Below are 21,030 nucleotides of genomic sequence, written 5' to 3' on the forward strand. Positions count from 1 at the left end.
GATGGGCAGCCCGCCCCGAGCACAGGCTGATGGGCAGCCCGCCCCGAGCACAGGCTGATGGGCAGCCCGCCCCGAGCACAGGCTCTTGGCCTTCGGCTGCAGTAGCCGAAGCTCTTTGCAGGGGCTTAATTTCTGAGTGTCCATGTCTTCAATAGTCTAAAGGGGTCAGATGTAGAACCCACTTTGGGCTGATCTGAGAACCTAGTGAGCCCATAAATGTAAAACGCTTAGCATGGAATCTGACATGCGGCCAGCAGCAACAGGTGCTAGCTGTTGTGATGCTATTAGAGACCAGGGTGGTGGCAGGCCAACGAGAGCAGCTGTATTTGCCTAGTGGCACACGCCACTGTGGTTAATCCTCGCAGCTCGGTGCGGGGGGAGGCATCATAGTGCCCATTCTACATCAGGGTCAACTGAGGCTCACGGGCATGAAGTAACCCATCTGCCGCTAACATTATTGAAGACTCAACACGTGTCGTGTGTTAATTCACTTACCTCCCGCACCAGCCATATGAGGTACTATCCCCGAAACAGGTAGGGAAACAGGCACAGAGAGGGTAAGGAACTTGCTCAAAGGTCACACAGCCAGGAGGGTGCAGATTTGAACTCAGGTCCTCTAACTGCTAACTATGCTTCAACTCAGCTCTGCCTCGCGGGCCTGAGGGTTAACATATGTGGCCAAATCCTCCACCACGGCCCAAAGCAAGAAGAAAAACACTTGCCCCAAGGAGGCTCGTGAAAGCAAGTGTGAGCAGTCCCCCAGGACACAGGTCAGTACCACCAGGGAAGCGGACGCACAGTGAGCCCACAGGACGCCCGGTGTGCCCGCAGGGGCCACGAGGCCCTCCCATGGCTTTGCATGCACCACTGGTGTGGGTGAAATGCCAGCCCCGCCAGGGGATTCGGGCTCCCCAGTCACCCGCTGACTTGGCCAAGAGGATCACCCCTCGGAGGGTGACCCCCGGGGCCCCAGGCGGCTGAGTCATCTCCTCTAGTGGAGGGAGGGACTATACAGCCCACGCCAACAGGGAAAGGATTTTGGCTCCTTCCTGACTAAAGGTCACTGAGGCAGAGTAAAGGACACGCCAGGGTTGCGAAGTCCATGGGGGCTCAGGGCCTGCCACTGCTGTCCATGCGGGGTGCACTGCACGGAGGACGCACGCTGAACTTGACCTGCGGCTGTCCCCAGCCACTCCTGATACAAACTCGACCTGAGAGACACAAGACCTCCCAGGACCTCTGGAGACCTGAACCCCACCCTGCCCATGGTCCTCTTCTTGACTGTGACAGCTAGAAAGCCTTTTCCTCTGTTCTTGGCGTAAACAGCCTCAAGTTCTGCTGTTTGCTCTGCCGGGACTCAGCCCATGCAAACTTCCAGCTAAAGTTTTGCAACCATCTTCTTGGATCCACTTCCCAAACTCCTGGAAGTTATCACAGAGGCAGAGGTGCCTGAGGCCATACTTATTGGAGGACCTGTTGAGGGGAGCCCTGTGCTAACCCCCCAAAGCTGAAGGTCTAGTTCACTGTCAAAACCCAGGATAGGGTTTTGAAAATCCTTTCCCTGGTGGCACAAGGGGTTATAGCACAGCGATGCGAAGCTCTCCACAGCCACTACAGCACAAGTTCAATCCCTGGCCAGACAGTGACCCACAGGACACAGCAGACCTCTCCTGTCTCCCCCACTGCTCCCCTCAGCAGTGGACTTCAGTGGATCTGCTTCTTCTGCTCCCCATTCTGTCTCTGGTGGATCCTCTCACCCACCACACCTCTGGCCTGTACCCAGTTCTTGTATGCATCAAAAAATAAATCTCGAAAGAAAAAAGTTCCAGATGCAGGTAGAACTGTCCTCAAACCCTAATTTGCGAAGCCAGCACGGCCAAGTGCAGTTGGGGGCAAGACTGGCACAGCCCCCAAGATGATTTTGAGCCAACTGGCAAGACGTCATGCTCGACCCTGCCCGGCCGGTGTGGCTTAAGGCGGGGTCTGCGGACAGGATGGTCGTTTCCGAGCCACGGCAGGCCGCTGTTCGTGAGCAGGGAGAGGAAGCACACGAGGAAGCAGATTAGGAAGGAGTATTTTAATAGCCCAAATTCGGAGTCACGGCGCCCCAGTTCTGCAGAGAAGCCGACAGGAGGCGACTTGGGCCACTGTGGGAGCCCGCGCTCACCCCTTGGTCTCCGGGGGCAGCGGGCACAGCCCGGGGGCCCGCGTCTCCCAAGGGACCATCCTCCCATTAGGCGCGGCGTCGCCTGCCTCAGTCAGACTAAGAGGATGACTTGGCTAAAGGAGCAGACAACCCTGCTGCACAGGACAGCCAAGCCGGCAAGAAAAAGCGCACGTGTACATGGGCGAGGGGCGCACTTCTGCCTGGGGGTCTACGGCATTGCGTTGGTTTTGCCTGCAAACTACCAAGGGGCTGCTGCCCAGGACGAGTGTGCTGGACGCGCAGCGTGGCGGCCCGCAGTCGGGGGCGCCTGGGCCGGCGGCCCAGCATCATCGTGCATCGTCCGCGGGCGTCGCTGAGGCACACATGAAGTCCAGCTCATGCTTCTGCCTAGGGGTCGATTTCTTCGGGGATGACGGTGATCATGATGTCCTCGTTGCCCCTGCGCACAACCATGTTCAAGGTGTTCTCCTTCTTGATGACGTCACTGACGTCGTTGGCCGAGACCACCGACTGCCCGTTGATGCTGATGATCACGTCGTTCTCCTTGAGGCCGCCGCTGCAACACAGGGAGACACGGTGGTCACGCTGCTGCCCTCCCGGACTCCGGGCCACAGCGGCGACCCCTCGCACCCCCATCATAGACCCAGAAGTAGGAGCTGGAGTAGGCAGCGCGGGGGCCGCCGAGCAGCGCGAGGGTGGCCTTGACCCTCCACAGAACACACTTCCCCTTGGGATGTTCAGGACAATCATCTGTCATGTCCACAGCGGAGAGGTCTACCCGTGCTCGCTCTGTGGACCCTGTGACGGGGACCCCAAGGGCTCGCCATTCACCATGGACCATGACCTTGGCCAACTTGCTGTCATGGGTGCCCCGGCGCAGAGGGCCGTTCCTCCGGGGGTGTGGTGTGCACGTGAGCTAACTTCCCCGGGCATGACGGCTGCAGCCCTCGCTCTTAAATACCGCAGCATCTGGCCCGTTACAGTCTAGCACAGGGGTGAGCGGCTTTCTCGAAGGGGCCAGATTAGACTCAGCTCTAGCGCTGCACATCACAGCAACTGTCTCATCACAGCAGCGCCTGGGGCCATTGGGCCCAAAGCCACACAGACGTTATGAGGTCAGCTGGGTGTGGCTGGGCTCCAGCGACCCTTCATTTCAGGACACTGAGATCCGAATTTCATACCATTTTCATGGTTTATAAAATACTATCCTTATTTTGGAGTTTTCCCCAACCATTGAACAAAGCAAAACCTGTTCTTAGCCCAGGGCTCATTCGAAAGCAGCAGCTCGGGTCCCAAGCAGATAACGCGCAGACCAGACAGTGGTCAGGCGCTCCGTGAGCACCACATCGAGCTAGCGAGCAGATGCTGGCTGGGTTAGTACTCAGCACATTAGGGTGCTGTTCCCTGGGCTACTTTTCTGGCACCTGGACAGGTGTCGTCTGAGAGACGGTAACACGATTAGAAAAGGACCTGGAGGAGGCGCCTTCTGGAACCACTGACCGGACCACAGCTGGAGCTCTGGGGGACACAGCCCCTGACCCTCTTCCCTGGCCAGGTCTGCCCCGAGACTCACAAGGAGCCCAGTATCACTGGCTAAACCCCAGTGAAGGGGCTCCCCGATGTGAGCCTTTGCTGGTGAGTCTGGAGCTGGACCATGGGCCCAGAAGGACCGGACGTTTCCACACCCGGGGAGGGCTCATCACAGCGCCTGAGCCTGGTAAGAACACGCTCTGCACCCCAAGGAGTCACAGGGCATTTGGAAAAGGGAAAATCATCCCAACTCACGCTTCGGCCGGGGTGTCGGGGATGACTTCGATGATGTAGGCCCCCGACAGCACATCGGGGAAGTCTCGGTGGCGGTCCTTCAGCTCTTTGGCCTTGCTGCTCCAGGGAGAAGAGCACGTGTGTCAATGTCACGAAGGACCAGACTTCCTCCACGGGGGTCTCCACCTCTCCTGCTTCCCCTTTCCACCCTCGCTTCTCAGGTCAACTTTCTCCAGGAACTGGGTTCTGTTTTAAAGTGACCACTGCCGTCCAGGCTTTATTGGGTGAGAAAGGGACGTGCTTCATCATCGTTATTATTCATTTTATTAGCTAACTGATAGTCGTCACCACTTAGGGATCAGCTGTTGGCCTGCTCAGCCACTCGGGACTGTGTGATCCCAGGCTGTGGCTTCACCTCCCTGTGCCTTTGCTGCCTCACCTGCAAACCTCACACGGGGTTGCGACGAGGACTAGGCAGCGTGGAGGCCTACTCAGCATGTCAGGGGGGCAGTGACCACTGTCGCCACACTGTGCCACGCCTTGAGACATCAAATTACTTGGTCCTCAAAATGCCCGCACCATTATCCTCACCCTGGACAGGAGGAAACCGAAGCACTCAGAGGTCAGGTGGTTCCCAAAGTCTCAGGCCAGGAAGCAGCACGGCCAGGACGCGGATCGGCTCTCCCTAACACCTGTCTCCCGGAGCTCTCACCTGAGGCTCGGCAGACAGCCCAATCCCGCAGCCCCGAGCCAGGCACCACCGTTCGCTCCACGACCCCAGGCCGCAGTGATGTGCCCAGCACTCGCCCAGGGCCAGCAGTGTCACCACTACGTCAGTACTGCAGTCACGGGCCGTGCCCTCTGCCCACCCGCGCGCCTCACTTTCAGGCCCACCCCTCATGGCCGGGAGCCGGGGGGATCACACCGCATTTGCGCATCAGGGCTGGAACGCCAGGCTGTTGTGAGCCTGGCAGCCACACACCGCAACTTCCACCAGCTCGGAAAACAAGCCCATCCGTCACACGGGCCCGACACGGCATGCCAGGGCCCCGGCCCACGTGGCCCGGCGAGGGCAAGGCAGGCGCCCTGGGCGCGGGAGGTGCTCGGCACTCCCGGAATGTGTGTGTCAACACAGCAAGTGGTTGCAAGGGAGGCGAGAGGCCCACGCCCTGCCCTCCAGGCCTGCCTTGAAAGAGGCCAGAGGCTTCTAGAAGGAAAGCGTGCTGTGGAAGCGGAAAGCCAGCTCCGAAGTCATAAGCAAAACGAAAGAGGGACAAGAGGCCAGGGCTCTCTGCCTGACGTCACTGAACTGGCGCCAGACCATGATACGAGACTCCTGAGACGCCACCAGGTTTCACTCCCGGGGTGTCAGGAGGAACCTGCTGAAGGGCAGCTTCATCCTCACCGGACGTCCTGCTCACCCACCTGGACGTGAGCGACATCATCCGGATGCCGATGTACTTCTTCTTGGTGATGGCTTTGCCTGGGCAGGGGCGGGGACAGCAAAGGACAAGCACAGGTGAACAGCTGACAGGCGCGTCGGCCTGCTGAGAACGCGCCTCAGCTCCCCACTGTGAAGTCAAGGTCACGCGGCTTGCAGAGGCCCGGTCCCGGCTCAGCCCCCACGCTCTGGGACTGCGAGAGCCCCACGTTCCAGCTCCGGACACAAGCTCAGGAGAGACCCTCTCACCCGAGGCAGCGCCTGGCCCCACGCACGGCCAGGAGTGACCCCTTCGCTTCTCCCTGGTCTGGACGGGTGGGAGAGCGTCACGTGGGCTCCCACTGCCCCCCAGCACCGTCCCCTCCCAGCCCCGAGGGCGACCTCGCAGACATCACCCGGACCACGAGACCCTGTCCACGGCGCAGCATGGACCTCGGTCTTCACCCGGCCTGTGACGCCTGCCCACATCCGTCTGCCCCCTCCACCTCCTCCACACACACCCCCACACCCCCGTGCTCACTACGCTCAGGCCCCACTGCCCATGTGTGACCCGGGCTCGCGGCCTGGTCCCGCACGGCTGCTCTTCTTTGGGGATGCTCCCCCCGCACCCCTGACTGCCACCCTTCCCCTCACATCCAGACTGGGGAGCTTCCTGGCCACGCAGCTCCACCAGCTGCCCTCCGGTCACTCCCAAGCCCACCCGCTGTGTGTTTTCTGGAAAACACACACGTTGCTATCTGAAATCAGCTGTCATCCTCCCCCAGGGGAGGCTACGCACCCCACCCCCGGGCGACCCCGGTGGGCCGTGGAGCCGCAGCCCGACCCGAGCAGACGGCTCAGTCAGCGTCTGCGGGCTGTTGACCTCCTGAATCTGGGCTTTGTCATCAGTTGAGATTAAGCGTCCGCTGACAAGCCCAAGGAATGAAATGATGCACAACAATGAGGGGCAACCTAGCTCGGTACCCCCACACCGGCCTCACTACCCGCACCCAACACGAGGTGTTCAGCACAGAACGCGCCTCAGCTCCCCACTGTGAAGTCAAGGTCACGCGGCTTCCCAAGACGAGGCCGGGCGGATGCCAGGCGTGTGCTCCGGCCGCAGGGCCCGGGCAGTGGCCAGACCGGGGCTGAAGCCCTTGGGCCGTCTGGGTCTGGCTTTACCTTTGGCCTGTCGGTCATGGGACTCTGTAAGGAACTTCTTGATCTTGTCAGAGGGGATCGCAAAGGAGATTCCAGCGGTCACTTTCAGCGTGTTAATGCCGATCACCTCACCGTCCTGAAAAAGCAAGAGGGACGCAGCGAACCCATGAATCCTCGCAGCCAGACAGAAGGGAGACAGCAAAGGAGAGGTCTCTGAGCGGCTGCAGAGAATGGGGGTGGGGCGCAGGGGCACAGGACAGGCCTCACGGGCAGCGTGAGCCACTGAGCTCAGCCACAGATGCGTGACACCCGCCAGTCACACCCGGTGACTCCCCTCCCCACCCCGGGGGCCCAGCATCAGACAATTTCAAGATGCCATCTGCTCCTTTCAGAGGAAGCATGATTCCGGAACGTGGGTCCTTGACAGACTGTCCACACTCCCCGCTTCTCCTGCTGCCGAGGTCCCCATCTTGACACCAGGGAGAAGCCACCTGCTCTGGGCGGACACGCCTCCCCAGGGAAATGGGCCCAGACAGCAGCCGCCGCGGCCTGCGGGGCCTGGCGGCCACAGGGCAGCACCAGGCCTCGTCTCCTCCGCTGCCACAGACGGACACCCGGGAGGCGTCTTCATCTTCAGTTCCAGACCGAGTGGGTCCGGGACGGCCCCAACCCAGGACGAGACCCCGACACGCGGGCCCCACCTCCCGCCACTTCACCGTGACCCTGGGTACTTCTCTTAAGCAGTTTGCTCAAGTGGGGCTCAGGGCAGGTACATCACTGCTCTCGCTCCATCCAGGGCACCGAGATTCCAGCCCCCAACTCGGGCCCGCCCAGGACCACTGCCATGTGGGCCTTGCTTGGGACACTGGGTGCCGCCCCTCTAAGAAGGAGGGAGCGGGTGACCCCGAGCGACCTCACTCTGACAGGCTCATTCTAAGGCTTCACTGTTATGCTTTAGCACTTAAATACCAACTGAAGTGACGTCTCTGTGAAAGGCGGGGGGTGGCGGGGGTTCCTCATTCCAGCCAGGGCTCTGGGCCAAGACAAAGACTGGGACCAGCCACGCCAGCTCCTTCCACGGAGCTGAAGGATGTGCCTTTCTGAATAGCTGACACCCTCAAAACAAAGACCTGCTCCTTCAGCTACTCCTGCACGGGGCCTCGGGCCCGCAGTTACTTGCTTACAACTGAAGCACAGGTTTCCCCCAGGTGTCAGAATAGGCTTTGCCCAACACTGTCACTGCAGCGTGCAGATTTTTTGGAGCTGGGGTCAACTGAGGTCCCACAGGCTCACTAGAAACTTCCACCACTCTGCTAACTACCCAGAGTACCCAGAATTAAGGCTATCTCCAGAAATAACCTGTTTATCAGAGAAACCTGTCTCTAGGCAGGACGGATATCTCAGGATACGGGCTCGGCTTGGTCACGGAGTCACCCTCCCTCAGCGTGGGGTTCCCTCTCTCTGATTCCCAGGCTCCTCGCCTGGGATCACTGACCCTGGAACCCATGTCCACGTAGACTCTCCTCAAAGGTACGCCGAGGAAGCAGCTAAGCCCCGGTCTGAATCTCCCTGAATCTAACCTGTCCGATATTAATTTGATTGTTTGACCAGCCTGAGAACAACCCAGAAGGATCGGAGGAAATTCCCTCCTTCCCCATCAAAACACAAGCAGAAGAGTTCTAACCTTCAAATCCAGCAGGCCTTACTCTTTTCAGAAAAGATCAGAGGGGTAATTTGCAAGGATACAGGACATTCACACAGTGCAGTTTTTATCAATTAGACAGTGTGTTTGGGCAAGCTCTTGTCTGCAAAGAAAGCAAGAAAAACAAGCAAGTGCATCGAAGTAAAAGGCCTTACCAAGTTGACCAGTGGGCCGCCGGAGTTGCCATACTGAAATCGAGCAAAAATGAGAAGGTTATGGTTTGTGTCCCGGCCACTCACTTCCCCGCCTAGCAGACTTCCCAGTGCAGGTTCATTCCTGAGACTTTGTTCTTGGCAACCTGCTATCTTGGTAGGAAAAAAAGGGCTCAACAATTTTCGGGAAGTTCTAGAGGTGCGATAAATGGGAGTTGTCTTTGGCTCCAAAGCCCAAAGCTAACAGTGAACTCCCGAAAGCCCCCACCAGCTCCCGCTCTTCCCCGTCTCGGCCGCTGCCCACTGCCCGCCCACGCCAGCATCAAACCCGCTCAGCTGCCCCAGCGCGTGACCCGCTCTGCTGCCGGGGCTGGACACCCAGAGTTCTAGCTCATGCAGCCCGCAGGAGCGTGGGAGCAAAGCCTACCTGAGGGGCTCACACACAGCACAGGCTGCGCTAACAGTGAACTGATGATTAGCTAGACAGATGGGGGCGAAGATCACTGCTTCAGAAACGTTGAGCCTGTGGGGGGCTATGGCAGGGGAGTGGGACTTTAAAGGATCCCACGGAGCTGACTGCCGGGAGTCAGGCCTGCCTCCGGGGCCCCGTGGGTGCAGTGTCCCCAAGGCACAGCGACAACTTCCTGGGGACCAGGCCCTGCCAAGGTCACTGCACTCCTGCCGGGACCTGCAGAAGCAGCTGGAGCGCCGGCTGCAGGCTCTGGGGTAGCTGGGGGGACCCTGGGACTGCAGACCACAGCACTCCGGAGCACCCCTCCCTGCAGAGTTCAAGTGGCGAGGACCAGCCCTTCACCTGTCTGCTCTAGGGGCCCCGGGCATCTCCAGGACTGTCTCCCCTGCACCATAAGCCTGCCCTGCCCTGCCCGGCAGCGCACAGACGCTCACGTTGATGATGGCATCCGTCTGGATGTAGTCCATGTCGGAGTTCCGCAGCCCCAGCTCCTTGCCGCCGCGCTGGGTGGTGCTGACGATCCCCGTGGTGACCGTGTTCTGCAGGGAAAACGGGCTCCCGATGGCCACCACAAACTCTCCGGGCCGCAGCTCCGAGGAGCGGCCGAGCAGCAGGACGGGCAGCTTCCCCTGGAACCAAAGGCGAGCGTGGACGCAGGCACCCGCGGGCACACAGGTGCGAGGTGTGGCGGGAGGGTGCGACAGGCCACCGTGCACACCAGCCCCGCAGAAATCCAGGCCAGGCTGCTCCCCTTCCACCCACTAGAACCAGCGCCGTGAGCTGCCCCAGCCACGGAAGCGAAGCCACGGGCTGAGGGCCTCATGGGAAAGGTGCTGGACACATTCAGGGTCTCCCAGAAGCGCTCAGCACAGGGGTCCTGAAGCCTGGAGACAGAGAGCAGCATCAGGACCTGGGGCAAGACTGCCCCGGCTGGCTTAGAGAAGCCCCAGGGAAGATCCCGAGCTCCCCCTCACCCCACCAAGGTGGAAGGACAGGGATGGATCTGTCCCCGCTGTGACAGACACGTTCATCCCTGGACAATCGGCAGCTCTGAGGCCAGGAGGTGCTGTGCTACGTGCATGCGATTCCTGTGACAGAAACCAGGCAGGACCCCCAGACACCAGGACCCGAGAGGACCACTCTGGTCCCCAGCCCGATCCCCAATGCTCCGAGGAGACCAGGCAGAGTCAGGAGCCTGACTCTGTTGTTTGAAGAAACAACTCTTCAAACCCAAAGAAAGTCAGCTGTGGTCACCAGGGCCTAGAAGACTTGGTTTTCCACAGGGAAAGTGCTGGGCCTCCCTGGAGCGCACTGGGCCTTCATTCCTGGAGTCAAGTGAGCAGCTGCCCAGAACAGCGTCCACCAGGCCGAGACCCAGCCCAGGCCTGGTGCTAAATGCAATCCCAGAGTCCTCATGGTGTCTGCCACAAAAAAGAAAGAGGGGGCCGGGAAGATGGGGTAGTGGGGAACATGGTTATTTTAGTTTTGCCCCAGCCAGGGGTGCCAGTGGACAAGGTAGATGACCAGTGGGCCCCTTTAACAGATGAGGAGGGGCCTCCTGGTAGTGCAGGGCTTGAGTCTCAGAACTGCGAGGGTACCGCACCCACTGTACATGAGCTCGATCCCCGGCCAGGGAGTGACCCACAGGGCGCAGCAGACCTCTCCAGTCTCCCCGCTGCTCCCTCAGCAGTGGACTTCAGTAGATCTACCTGTTCCGCTCCCCGCTCTGTGTCTGGTGAATCCTCTCACCCCCCACACCTCTGGCCTGCGCCCCAGCTTTTGTATGCATAAGTAAATAAATCTTTCATCAGGAAACCCAGGCTCCAAGTGACTGGTGAGTTGAGACAAAGCAGGGCTTTAAACCGGGGACTGCAACCCCAAATCCAGACTCAAATCCACGGCCGGCCCCACCCCAGAAGCCCCTTCCAGCAGGGCACCGCGGGCTAGGAGGCCGCCGGGTCAGAGCAGGACGGGGTGTGAGGAGGGGCCTCGGACCCCAAGCGGACCCCACCGCCGGACGGTGGCCCCACCCGAGCTCTGTCTTGCACTGGAGGCAGATCGGTTGCCCACACGCACGCACCCCCATGTCCTGAAAACGAGGGAGACTGAGTGAAGCCTGGAAGGGAAGAAGCAGACTGACTGGGGACCGCGGCATCGTGGAAACGGGCGAGAGGAGCCGCAGAACAGTGAGGACGCGAGAGACCATCTCAAGGGCCTGGGGCGGAAATAGTTTGAATTTATCAGAAAGAATGTCTAGTGGCATTAGACACTCAGCGATATTAAAAAACTAAAGAGGCTGCGTGGAAGGCCGGCCCCTTACCCCAGCCCGCGGGAGGCTGGCTCAGCTCGCGGGCAGGAGCGAGACCCCGGGCCAGGCGGCCCCGTGCGACCCCGGCCTGAGCGCCCACCCGCTGCAGTCCTCAGTGCTCCCCTCTGGAAATTGGGGGCAAAGACCCCACGACCTCACTGACTTCCTGGGGCTGTCAGTGACCTAACGGCCTCTGGACGAGCCTGGCTGGTGTCGCGTCTCACGTGAGGGGTCATGAGTCAGTTGCGGGCAGTGTGGGGTCCGTAGGCCCCAGTGGTGGGAGCCCCCGCCAACACCAGCGGCCGGTCCGGCCCCCACGCCCTGGCTGGGGCCCCGCAGATCCCTTGGCCGGTGACCTTCTGCCCTCGGGTGTGCTGGGGCAGGGCTGAGCCTTCCCCCACCCCTCCAGGCACCCATCAGCACCCCAGCCAGCTCAGCACCGTCAGCACAGCCTGTTTACCCTGGGCCCGAGCCAGCTGCCCCGGCCAGGAATGACCTCACCCCACAGTCCCAGTAGTGGGTGGGCAGGAGTCAGCGCGGTGACGGGTACTCGACCACTCTCCAGAGGCCCTCAGGGGACACTGTCCTTCCTTTGGGGCCTAGGAGGGGCCTTCAGCGCTGGGCTTGAGGGGCGGCCGAGGGGTCTCATGTGAGGGGACACAGCAGCGAAGGATCCTGGCTTCTGCCCAAGGTAACGGCTGCTTTTCGCCAACTTCAAGGCAGAGATGGCGCTGGAGCAGAGAGGTGGCCCGGCCCAGGCACAGACTGGACCCACATCAGAGAGCCGGGTGGCTGGGCTCACTGTGGACCTCACTTAGCCTTCACTCACCCCCTGCGTGCCTGCTCCCGCCAGTCCCCCCACAGGAGACCGCCAGACGCAGGCTCCCAGGCCCCGGGGGTCAGACGCAGAGGGGCCTACAAGCTCAGCTCCCTGGGGCTCTCTGCCAAGTCTCAACTCAGGCTAAGAGGGGGCAAAGGCCCTGGGGAGCTGAAGCGGGGAGGCAGAGGAGACCCTTCCTCACCTGGCCGCCCAGACACTGCCTGCTGCTGGTGGTAACAGGGTCCGGAGAGCCCCGGCCAAGGCTGGCCCGCACAGTCACCCACACCCGAGTGACCATGCGAGCTTGAGTAGTGGACACCAGCACCCTGAACCCAGAGTCTCCCCAAGAACCAGTTCTCACTTGAACAAAAGAGGAAGAAAACTGGGCCCCAAGAGGCCAGGGGGCCTCACCCGCGCTGCGGGGCGACATTGCATGGCCTGGTCTAGGCTTCTCTTTACGCACACCTTTCCCAGGTCACACAGGACAGCCGCGGGCAGCAAGCGGGGAGTGGCCACAGGTCGGGGCGGCGGGGCTTGTGAAGGGAGCCTGGATGGAGGGAGGGTGGAGTGGTACCTCCCAGGTAAGAAAGCCCTTGCACAATACCGTGGGCATCAGGGCCCATCCCCCGTCTCTGAGAACAGGCCCAGAGGGGCAGTGACGTCCAGCCAGCCTCACATTAAGCACCAGGACAGGCTCCCGACTCCCAGGCCTGCACCCCCAGTGCCGTCAACCTGGAATTCCAGCCATGGCAGGGACCCGTAAGTGCAGGCGGACACGTGGGTCGAGAGAGGTGTTCGGTGTCCAGGAGGCCACAGGGCTTGTGTGGGTGTCGCCTGGCCCCCGCCTCTCCAGGGCTCAGCCGGTCCCACCAGCATCAGGCCCTCCGTCTGCACCAAGGGGCTGGCGGGCCCCCCCTCACCTCGGGGCTGGGCGCAGCCAGAGCTGCCCGCCAAGTTCCTCGCCCAGACCGAGCATTTCCCCCAGCGCTGTCTAGACACAAGGTCTGCGAAGGGGCTGGGCGGTGAGGTGCAGATACGGCTGGAGGCTCGAGCCCTGGACCTGCCGAGGGTGTGACCGGCCGGCCCCTCCCCAGGCCGGCGCTGCCCCGAGCCCCACAGGCTGGTTCCCACGCCGCCACATCAAAGCTGGCACGGGCCCCCAGCTGCAGACGCTCTGTCTGGGGCTCCCTGGGAAGCGGCTGCCCGGCCCAGCCTGGCGGTGCCAGCCCCCTCCCGCCCGCCCAAGCCTCCTCGCAGCCTCCTCGAGCAAGGCGCACACGCTCTTGGCCCACGAGGAGACCCAGGGCGGGGGCGGGTGGGGGGAGCGGGCCGGCAGTTCCCCCTTGCCGCGGCAGGTCCTCCAGAGCCGGGGAGGAAAATGCCAGTCAGGTGTGGGCACCAAAGCCTGATGGCCGAGAGCTCAGAGACCACCAGCCCCAGGCAGCGAGGAGCCTGCGGCCGCTGGGGGCCTGTAGCTCGCAGTGGGCCACGGTCCTTCGAGGCGAGGGACATGGCTGAGTGAGCCTCACGCTCACCCCCGGGGGAGGAGCCTGCAAGGCCAGGTGAGGTGTGCACCTGCCCGGCCGCAGCAGGTGGCTCAGGAGACTGACGTCCCCACAGCCGTCCCCACAGCCGAGACAGCAAAAGCGACTGTCTCCTGAAGTCCCCCCATGCCGACCTCAGCTCCCCGTCCCCGCCCCCGCGGGCCAGGTCAATGGACAATGGGCCCCAGGGCGGGTGTCAGAAGTCCTGGGTGCGGAGCGCATATTGCCAAGTCTTTGTTGACGTCCTAAATCCTCGCCGCAGGCGGGACACTGTGCGGTAGGTGGGAAGCCAAAGTTGGGGAGAGCTGGCACAGGGCGTGGCACACAAAGCCAAGCAAACCAGCGCCCCAGCGAGACCCGAGCACCTTCAGAAGGGCTAAGTACAGATCTGGGGCTGGGTCAATTAGGGTGTTTGCTCACTTCGGGGCACGTCACTTCAAAGGCCACAGCTGACATCAGAGGAGGCTCTTTGCTCCTGGCCGTCTGATCCACATCAGAGTCCCCAGACAGCCGTCACCACGCCGGGCATCAGCCGGATGCCACGGCCCCGGGAAGAAGGGTGGCGCTTCCCCTGCGGGGCTTCTCCAAAGGGCCGGGCACAGAAGGGCCTGGCCAGCACTGGCCAGCACTGGTCAGCCAGCCCACCCTGCCTCGGCCCCGGGGGACGTGCTGAGCCAGAGTGGGCGGGGTCAGGGGAACTCAGTCCAACTTGGGGCTCCGCCAGCAGCCGGGAGAACGGCCGAGGGGCCCGGACCTCAGAGCTTGGGAAAGACTACTACGCCTCGCTCCTCCGTGCAAGGCCTCTGGGTGGGAGCAAGAGCTCCCAGGGAAGCAGAGGCCGTGAAGGTCGTGGTGCTCGAGGCAAAGCATGCCCCGGTGTGTGGGGCGAGCCTGCCCAGCACAGACGAGGCCGCCCCTCGCCAGCGTCCACAAGACCCGCCCCCACATGTCCTTGGTGCCATGTTCCGCCTGAGTCCTGGCACGACGGCTGCTCCCCCGCCCCGTCCCTGTCCCCTCCCAGGGTCCGGCCAGACCACTCTGGCCACCACCAGGCGCTCAGGACACACAGCTGAAGGGCAGGAGCCGTGAGCGAGCGGCGGGACACAGGGGCGCTGAAGACCAACCGGGGAGAGGCCACCCTCTGTCCTCGGGGTGAGGACCGGCAGGTCCTGCCTCTCCCGTGGTGGGAGCCCTGGCTGGGCGGGCAGGGCTGTGTGGCCCGCCTGCCTGAGGTCCGTACCTGCGGCCCGGGCCCCGGGAAGGTGATCAGAGTGTTGGAGCCTGGCTGGGGCCTGTCCTGAGAGCTGCCCGGCTCATGACTGACTTGGGGCCACTGTCCGGCCTCCAGCAACCAAGCGTGGTGGCCAAGTGAGGACGCAGACCAGTGCACACACGGTGCCACCTGAACTCAGCTGCCCTGGCAGCAGGACGCCAGCTCTGCGCCGGCCCTGTCTCACCTCGCTCCGAGGCCTTGGGCCCATTCTCTGGGCCTCCCTTTGGCCACTTTTAAATAAGGCTGTTGAGCCCGGCGGTGCCAAGCTGTGCCAGTGGGGTTATTTTCAGGAGAGCTGGTTGATTCCAGATGTCCTATTAGCAGGCGATGGTTAACTGCTCTAAGGAAAGCAGGCACAAGTGTCCACAATACATTTCCAGGCAGGTCTTCTGGGCCCTGCGACGCCTCCAGCTGCAAGATGCTGTCGTGACAGCAACCACAGCCCATATCCCAGCTCTGGCCACGCTGGGCTTTGCCTAACAGCCCCAAGCGTCTCGTCGCCTGAAGTCAGAGAGAAGCGCAATAAACCAAACCAAAAACTAAAGGAAAAACTGGCACCTTTTTAACTTACTGAGGCAAATGACTCCTTTTTTCCCTTCCTTGAAAAGTAGAAAGCGCTCCTGTTACAAAAATATTTTTGCTGCTGAGTCTGCAAAAAGCCTGTGCACCCGCCAGCTGCCCAGCACACAGCCTGCAGGGCTGGGCCCACGGGCCTGCGCGGTGGCTGAAGTTCGCTTCAAAGGCTGAAGCTGCAGCAGCTGGCGTCGGCTCAGCCGAGTGAGTCAACGTGCCTTCCGGAGAGCGGTGCTGACCTTTCATTTTCTTAAAAGCAAACAGGCCGTGGGGAAATGGCTCGTCCCCGGAGCCCAGCAGGGACAGCAAGACATGCCTGCCGCCTCCCAAAGCAAACTAGGTCACCGAAGAGTTTAGGGGTGTCAGCGTTTCAAACTTGTCTGAGTGACCCCGCAGGCCAGGAGGGCACCAGCCCCTGGGGAGGTGACCAGGAGGTGAGTGGATGGGGGGTGGGGGCGGTTTGCTGCAGCCCCAGGTGAGCCAGAGCTTGCTGAGTTATGAGGGGCAGGACCCACTACCTAATTTGGGGGGCCCAGGGAAAAGTAAAAGGAAATCCTCTGTTCATTAAGTGCATCAAAAGGGCCATCAGTTGAATTCTACATAAAGCCTTTCTTCTTCAGCTTTCACTCTCTCTACTTGTTGTGCTTGATATTTGCTATTTAGGGCCACGCTCCAGGGGCTGAGGGATACGGCGAGGTGAGGGTGGACCCCCAGGGCCCTCAGGACTCGGTGCTCTAGCAGGCCCTGGGCAGGCCGACGCACTATGCCCGGCGCCTGGCTGGGGTGGGAGAGGCTCGTGCAGCAGGCTCACCGCTAGCTCGCCCCATGTCATCGTCTGTGGGTCCCTACAACGGCTCTCAACCGTGGGGTGCTGTGGGGATCACTCACCCAGCCCAACACTCCCTGTGCCCGCTCCCCTGAGGGACTAAGGCACTGGCGTGTACTCCACTGTCTTAGCAGACCTCACTGAGAAAACACAAATTCCAACTAAGATGAAGACAGCGGCTTCAGAGCATCAAACCCTAAGCCGCGACCCCAGCACAGCACCGGGGAGCGTTGGGGCGCGTGGCCAGAAAGCCCGCCCTGCGGGGGGCTGGCAGACCAGGCAGCCCCTCTGAAGCTTGAGGGGCTCGAGCTTCAGATTAGAGAAGATGGAGGTGATGAGCCCGACCAAGCCAGGGCACCGTCCAGGGCTGGCTGCAGGCGGCCAGGAGGGCAGGGGCGGGCGGGAGCAGCCAGGCAGCCAGGGCCCAACACCGCTGCTCCCAAGGGGCCATGCGCTACTGCTGCACGTGGCGGGGGCGCGTGGGGCCGCAGGCGGGGGAGCAGGCGGCGTGGACGGGGCTCAGGTGGGACAGGGAAGAGGAGCCAGGGAAATGGAGGGGCAACGAGAGAGAAGGCCAGAGGGGTCACGCCGGCAGCGGAAGAGCCGAGGAAGCCACCTCCTCCCCCTGTTTATGTACGCCGCCATAATATTTATTCTCTTTTCAGCTATAGCACGAGATGTTGACAGTGCACAGGTCAGATGTTCCTGCCTCTTCCTCTGCCGTTTCACGGGTGTCGGCAGCGCCTAGCGGAGGTCAGGCCTGCGGCCCTACGTGCCCCGCATGGGAGGCGGAAATGGGAGGCGGAAAGTGCCGTCTCCAAGTCTGCCTTGGGCTCGTCACACCAAGCGTGGGCCCTCCGCTTCCAGCCCCTGACGCCAGCGTGGCCGGTGCTGCTTCTGTCCACACTCCCCCCACATGCTGCTCGGCCGATAAATATTTACAGAAACCAGTGAATGTGAGAGCGCATGAACGGGAGGATGGCCAAGCGCACTCCTGAAAGATCCATCAGGATCTTAAAATCAGGGTTAGCCAGATGCCCAAAGTGGATGACTGGACTAAAAAGATGTGGTACATATACGCAGTGGAATATTACTCAGCAATCAAAAAGGATAAACGCATGCCCTTTGCTGCAGCATGGATGGAGCTGGAAGGGATCATGCTGAGTGAGATAAGCCAGAAAGAAAAAGGAAAATACCAGATGGTTTCACTCATAGCAGGAGCATAAAGGACCTGGGGGGGGGGGTGGAAATAATAATAATGAGCAGCTATATACCAGAGACATTTTACGGTTGTGGAGTAGTGAACGGGATCAAAAATGGGGGAGGAAGGGCAAGTGCTCGGGACTATGGTGATGGCACACGGGTGATCTGGTGATGGGAAGCCACGGGGATTACAACTGAGATGGAAAAAGGCACAAACTGATGTAAAAATAAACTATTATATATATATATTTTTTTTTTTTTAACTAAAAAAATAAAGCTAGGTAAATGTCAAAAAAATAAAACTGGGGTTAGCCCAAGAGCTGGGGTTAGCGAAGGCCTACACTTGTGTCTGGGCAACTGACTCTGGGTTCAGCCTGAGTGTCAGCCAGCCAGAGGATCACAGGCTGGAGTTCAGGAGGCACAGGGAACACCTCCTACGCACCAGCTCCCAAAAGGGGTGCTGTGGCCTCACCGTTTGATGGGCTCGCGCCGGCACCCAGCGGATGCTCAGTGGCTGCTTTACTGACCCAAAGCACACAACTCCTCATCACACACGGAACCAGCTCATAGGCTCTGTGGTCCCGCAGGCAGACACGTGTCTATTATTCCTTCCAAACTGCTTTTCAAAACTGTTAAAGATGCCTGACTGCCTATCAATAAAAACAATTTGAGATGATCAATGACAGGGTATATTAAATTAACATATATATTCATGACATAAAATGGGCACCAAGACTGTACTCTAACCGGTTCCAATAATTTCTGTGAGCTGCCTGGCAGCCAAAGCAAAGCAGGAAGTACCGTGAGTCGCATGCTCTGTTATCTTGGTTCACGAAAGTGATTTATTATTTAGTATAGTTATTAGACTAATCAGTTCTCAATTCACCAGAATGTCTTATTTCTCCCTTGCTATAGAAAGTAATCAAGATGGCTTCAGGAAAAGAGTTTTGGGAAACTATATATACTGCCAAGAATGAAAGCTGATCAGCTCATTGTGAACCCTTTGCACTTTCAGACACCCAGGAGACTAACTACGTGAGAAATTGGAGCTTTCCAGAGTACGATCAAGACCCCTAAAGAACTAAGGCCAGAGGGCTCCCTGGTGATGCAGGGCTTAAAGTCTCTGCTATCAAGCTAACACCAGCCACTGTGGCCTGAGTCCGATTCCCAGACAGGGAGTGACCCACAGGGCGCAGCAGACCCCTCCTGACCCGCCCGCTGCTGCTCCCCTCAGCAGTGTATTTGAGTAAATTGCCTGTTCTGCTCCCCACTCTGTCTCTGGTGGATCCTCTCACCACACACACACACACACACACACACCCGGACCTCCGGCCTGCACCCCAGTTCTTGAATATATAAATAAATCTTAAAGAATAAAAAAGAACTGAGGCCAATAAGAAATAGACAATACACGGGGGAACTAGCATAGCCCAAAGTATTTGCTTGTGTTGGGAGCTCCGATAAGCCCACGGGGAAATCAGCTGGCACTGCGGAAGGCCCAGGCTGGACAGGGAAGAACAAAGCAGTTTTAGTGCCCGCTCTTCTGCTTGCCTGGCTCCGCCTGTGCTTAATGTCACAGCTTGGGGGTCACCTTAGATAAACTTCCCAGTGCCGTCTACCTTCCTTTTGTGGTCATCACCGGGTTTATTCTGTTTACCTGTTGCCCACACAGTGTTTGCCCAAGATAAAAGCTCAGAGATTATTTATAAAACCAATGAACAAGGAACAACTGAAAGAATGAACAAATCAGACCTTAAAATAGCATGAAGAATGCTCTTGAAGAATAACTAGCAGAACATCTAGGAATTTATGTAAATTCTTTCTACCAGTTTTGCAGAGAAATACTAAGGCAAAAATGAGGTGCCTCTCTCTGCCTGACCTCACAACCCCAAAACATCATCTTCAGCAAAGAAGCACAAGCCCCAACCCCTGCAGGGAAAAAAGAGCAAATGATATCAGCTTCTCCTTTGCTCTTTGGCCACCCGGTGATCAAATTCCCCTGCTCAGGGGCCTATGAGCATCAGCAGCTCACGGCACCCACTCTGCTGGGACAGGTGTTAATCGCCCTCCATGGGGCTGGCAAACTTCTTCTGTGAGAGGCCAAGAAGTGAACTCACAGGCTATTCAGCCATCTCACTTCTCAGCTCTGCTGCTATAGAGCAAAAGCAGCCATCAATTCTAAATAACAAGGGTGCAGCTGTGTTCCAATAAAACTTTATTTACAAAACAAGGTAGAGGGCCGCTTTGGTCTGTAGGCCACAGCTGCCCCGCCCTAGACTCCAACACACTGACACGTGCTCAAGAAAAGTCCTATGGGGCCAGTTTATGTGTCCTTCTTCAGTAAAGGGGACCAGAGACACCAGGGGGGCACCCACAAATTCTGTTTCAACAACATGGAACTGCTTTGGCAGAACCATAAATAACATTCTTGATCAAATTCTCTGAAGAAAAAGTGCCAAAGTGGAAAAAAAAGGCCTTACCATATTAAGAGAAAAACACAGCCAAAGAATTTCCTTAACAATCATCTAAGTTCTTGACATGGGGCCAGAAAACACACAGGACTCCGGTTCTGAAGGTTTGGGGAACTGAAACATTTTCACATTCCAGAAGGAGCAGAATTGGGACAATAACGAGCCGCGTCCCCATTAGCATCTAGACCAGGCTGGCGGCTTCTACCTCGCTGTCTGGATTTACATCCCTCATGAAATAGTGATTTCTGCCCCCCTGAAAATGGTAAAAATCAATACGGCGATGGAAGCCGATAACACGGGACACGGAGAGGGTCTGGGGCACCTCCAGCGGCCCCACAGCAGCCCTCTGAGCTCAGGGAGAGAGAGCAGAGCAGCCACGAAGGCCAGAGCAGAGGGGCGGGGGAGAATCCCAAGTGGAAAAACACAGAAACAAAATAAGAGGGTAACTATGGTAGTGCGCCCACATTCCAGGCTCCAGTCGCTTTACGAGAGTGAGTGACAGGCTGCAGAAGACGGGAAGCCGCTCCAGCCCAGGCTCCGCTTATCTGATTCACTCTGGGGCTCGCTGGCCAGGCTTAGTCAGCGCCTCTGACAGTCAGGTTGCCTGAGGAGAACTGGCTGACGCGAGTCAGGCCCGGCCAGCTCCACGCCTGCCGGCCCTCCTCGTCCCTCCCCACGGACCCTCCTCACTCAGAGAACTTGGGCAGATTCACACACTCACGAGGGCCGTGGGCCTTGGGCACAGCCTGCGGAAAGTGGCGGCTCCAGGGACGGCTGCCTGCAAGGCCTCAGGCCCCTTCCCCAAGGCCTCCCGTGACCCCAGCTCTCAACCAAACGCAAGTCCACCCACAGCCAGCTCAGCAGCAAAGGCCCCTCTGCAAACTACAGCCCCTTGCCCGGAGGGTTCACTCCAGCCACTTCAAACAGGCCTGAAGGTGGCTCCAGGCCCAGGTGGCTGGGGGCGGGAGGGGCCTGGGGGTGGGGGGAGAAACCACCTCACAAGCCTCAACAGGGCTGTCTCCAAATATTTCCCCGGCTGCTGGCGTCAGGGAAACGCGCCCACAGGAAACCTCACAGCCTCACCAGGCTTTGAGTTAGCAAAGACCACAGAGCCACCATGCAAACACAAGCGGCCGCGGGGCCAGACGGCGGGTGTGGAGTCTGGGGGGCGGGG

General features: G+C 59.6%; 1 protein-coding gene across 1 annotated transcript in view; it reads right to left on the minus strand.

Annotated features, from left to right (window-relative positions):
- Positions 1 to 2,057: 2,057 nt before the first annotated feature.
- Positions 2,058 to 21,030, minus strand: part of HTRA1 (HtrA serine peptidase 1) — a 24,288-nt gene continuing 5,315 nt past the window's right edge. Inside the window, exons 4-9 of the mRNA XM_012723454.1 lie at positions 9,273 to 9,467; positions 8,370 to 8,402; positions 6,534 to 6,648; positions 5,357 to 5,414; positions 3,953 to 4,048; positions 2,058 to 2,723 (exon numbers count right to left, since the gene is read on the minus strand). Coding sequence (XP_012578908.1) covers positions 2,555 to 2,723; positions 3,953 to 4,048; positions 5,357 to 5,414; positions 6,534 to 6,648; positions 8,370 to 8,402; positions 9,273 to 9,467 — 666 coding nt within the window. The 3' untranslated portion in view covers positions 2,058 to 2,554. The remainder of the gene's footprint in view (positions 2,724 to 3,952; positions 4,049 to 5,356; positions 5,415 to 6,533; positions 6,649 to 8,369; positions 8,403 to 9,272; positions 9,468 to 21,030) is intronic.

The sequence above is a fragment of the Condylura cristata genome, unplaced genomic scaffold (genome assembly GCF_000260355.1).
Source record: "Condylura cristata isolate star-nosed mole 26May11 unplaced genomic scaffold, ConCri1.0 scaffold00011, whole genome shotgun sequence".
Classification (NCBI taxonomy): domain Eukaryota; kingdom Metazoa; phylum Chordata; class Mammalia; order Eulipotyphla; family Talpidae; genus Condylura; species Condylura cristata.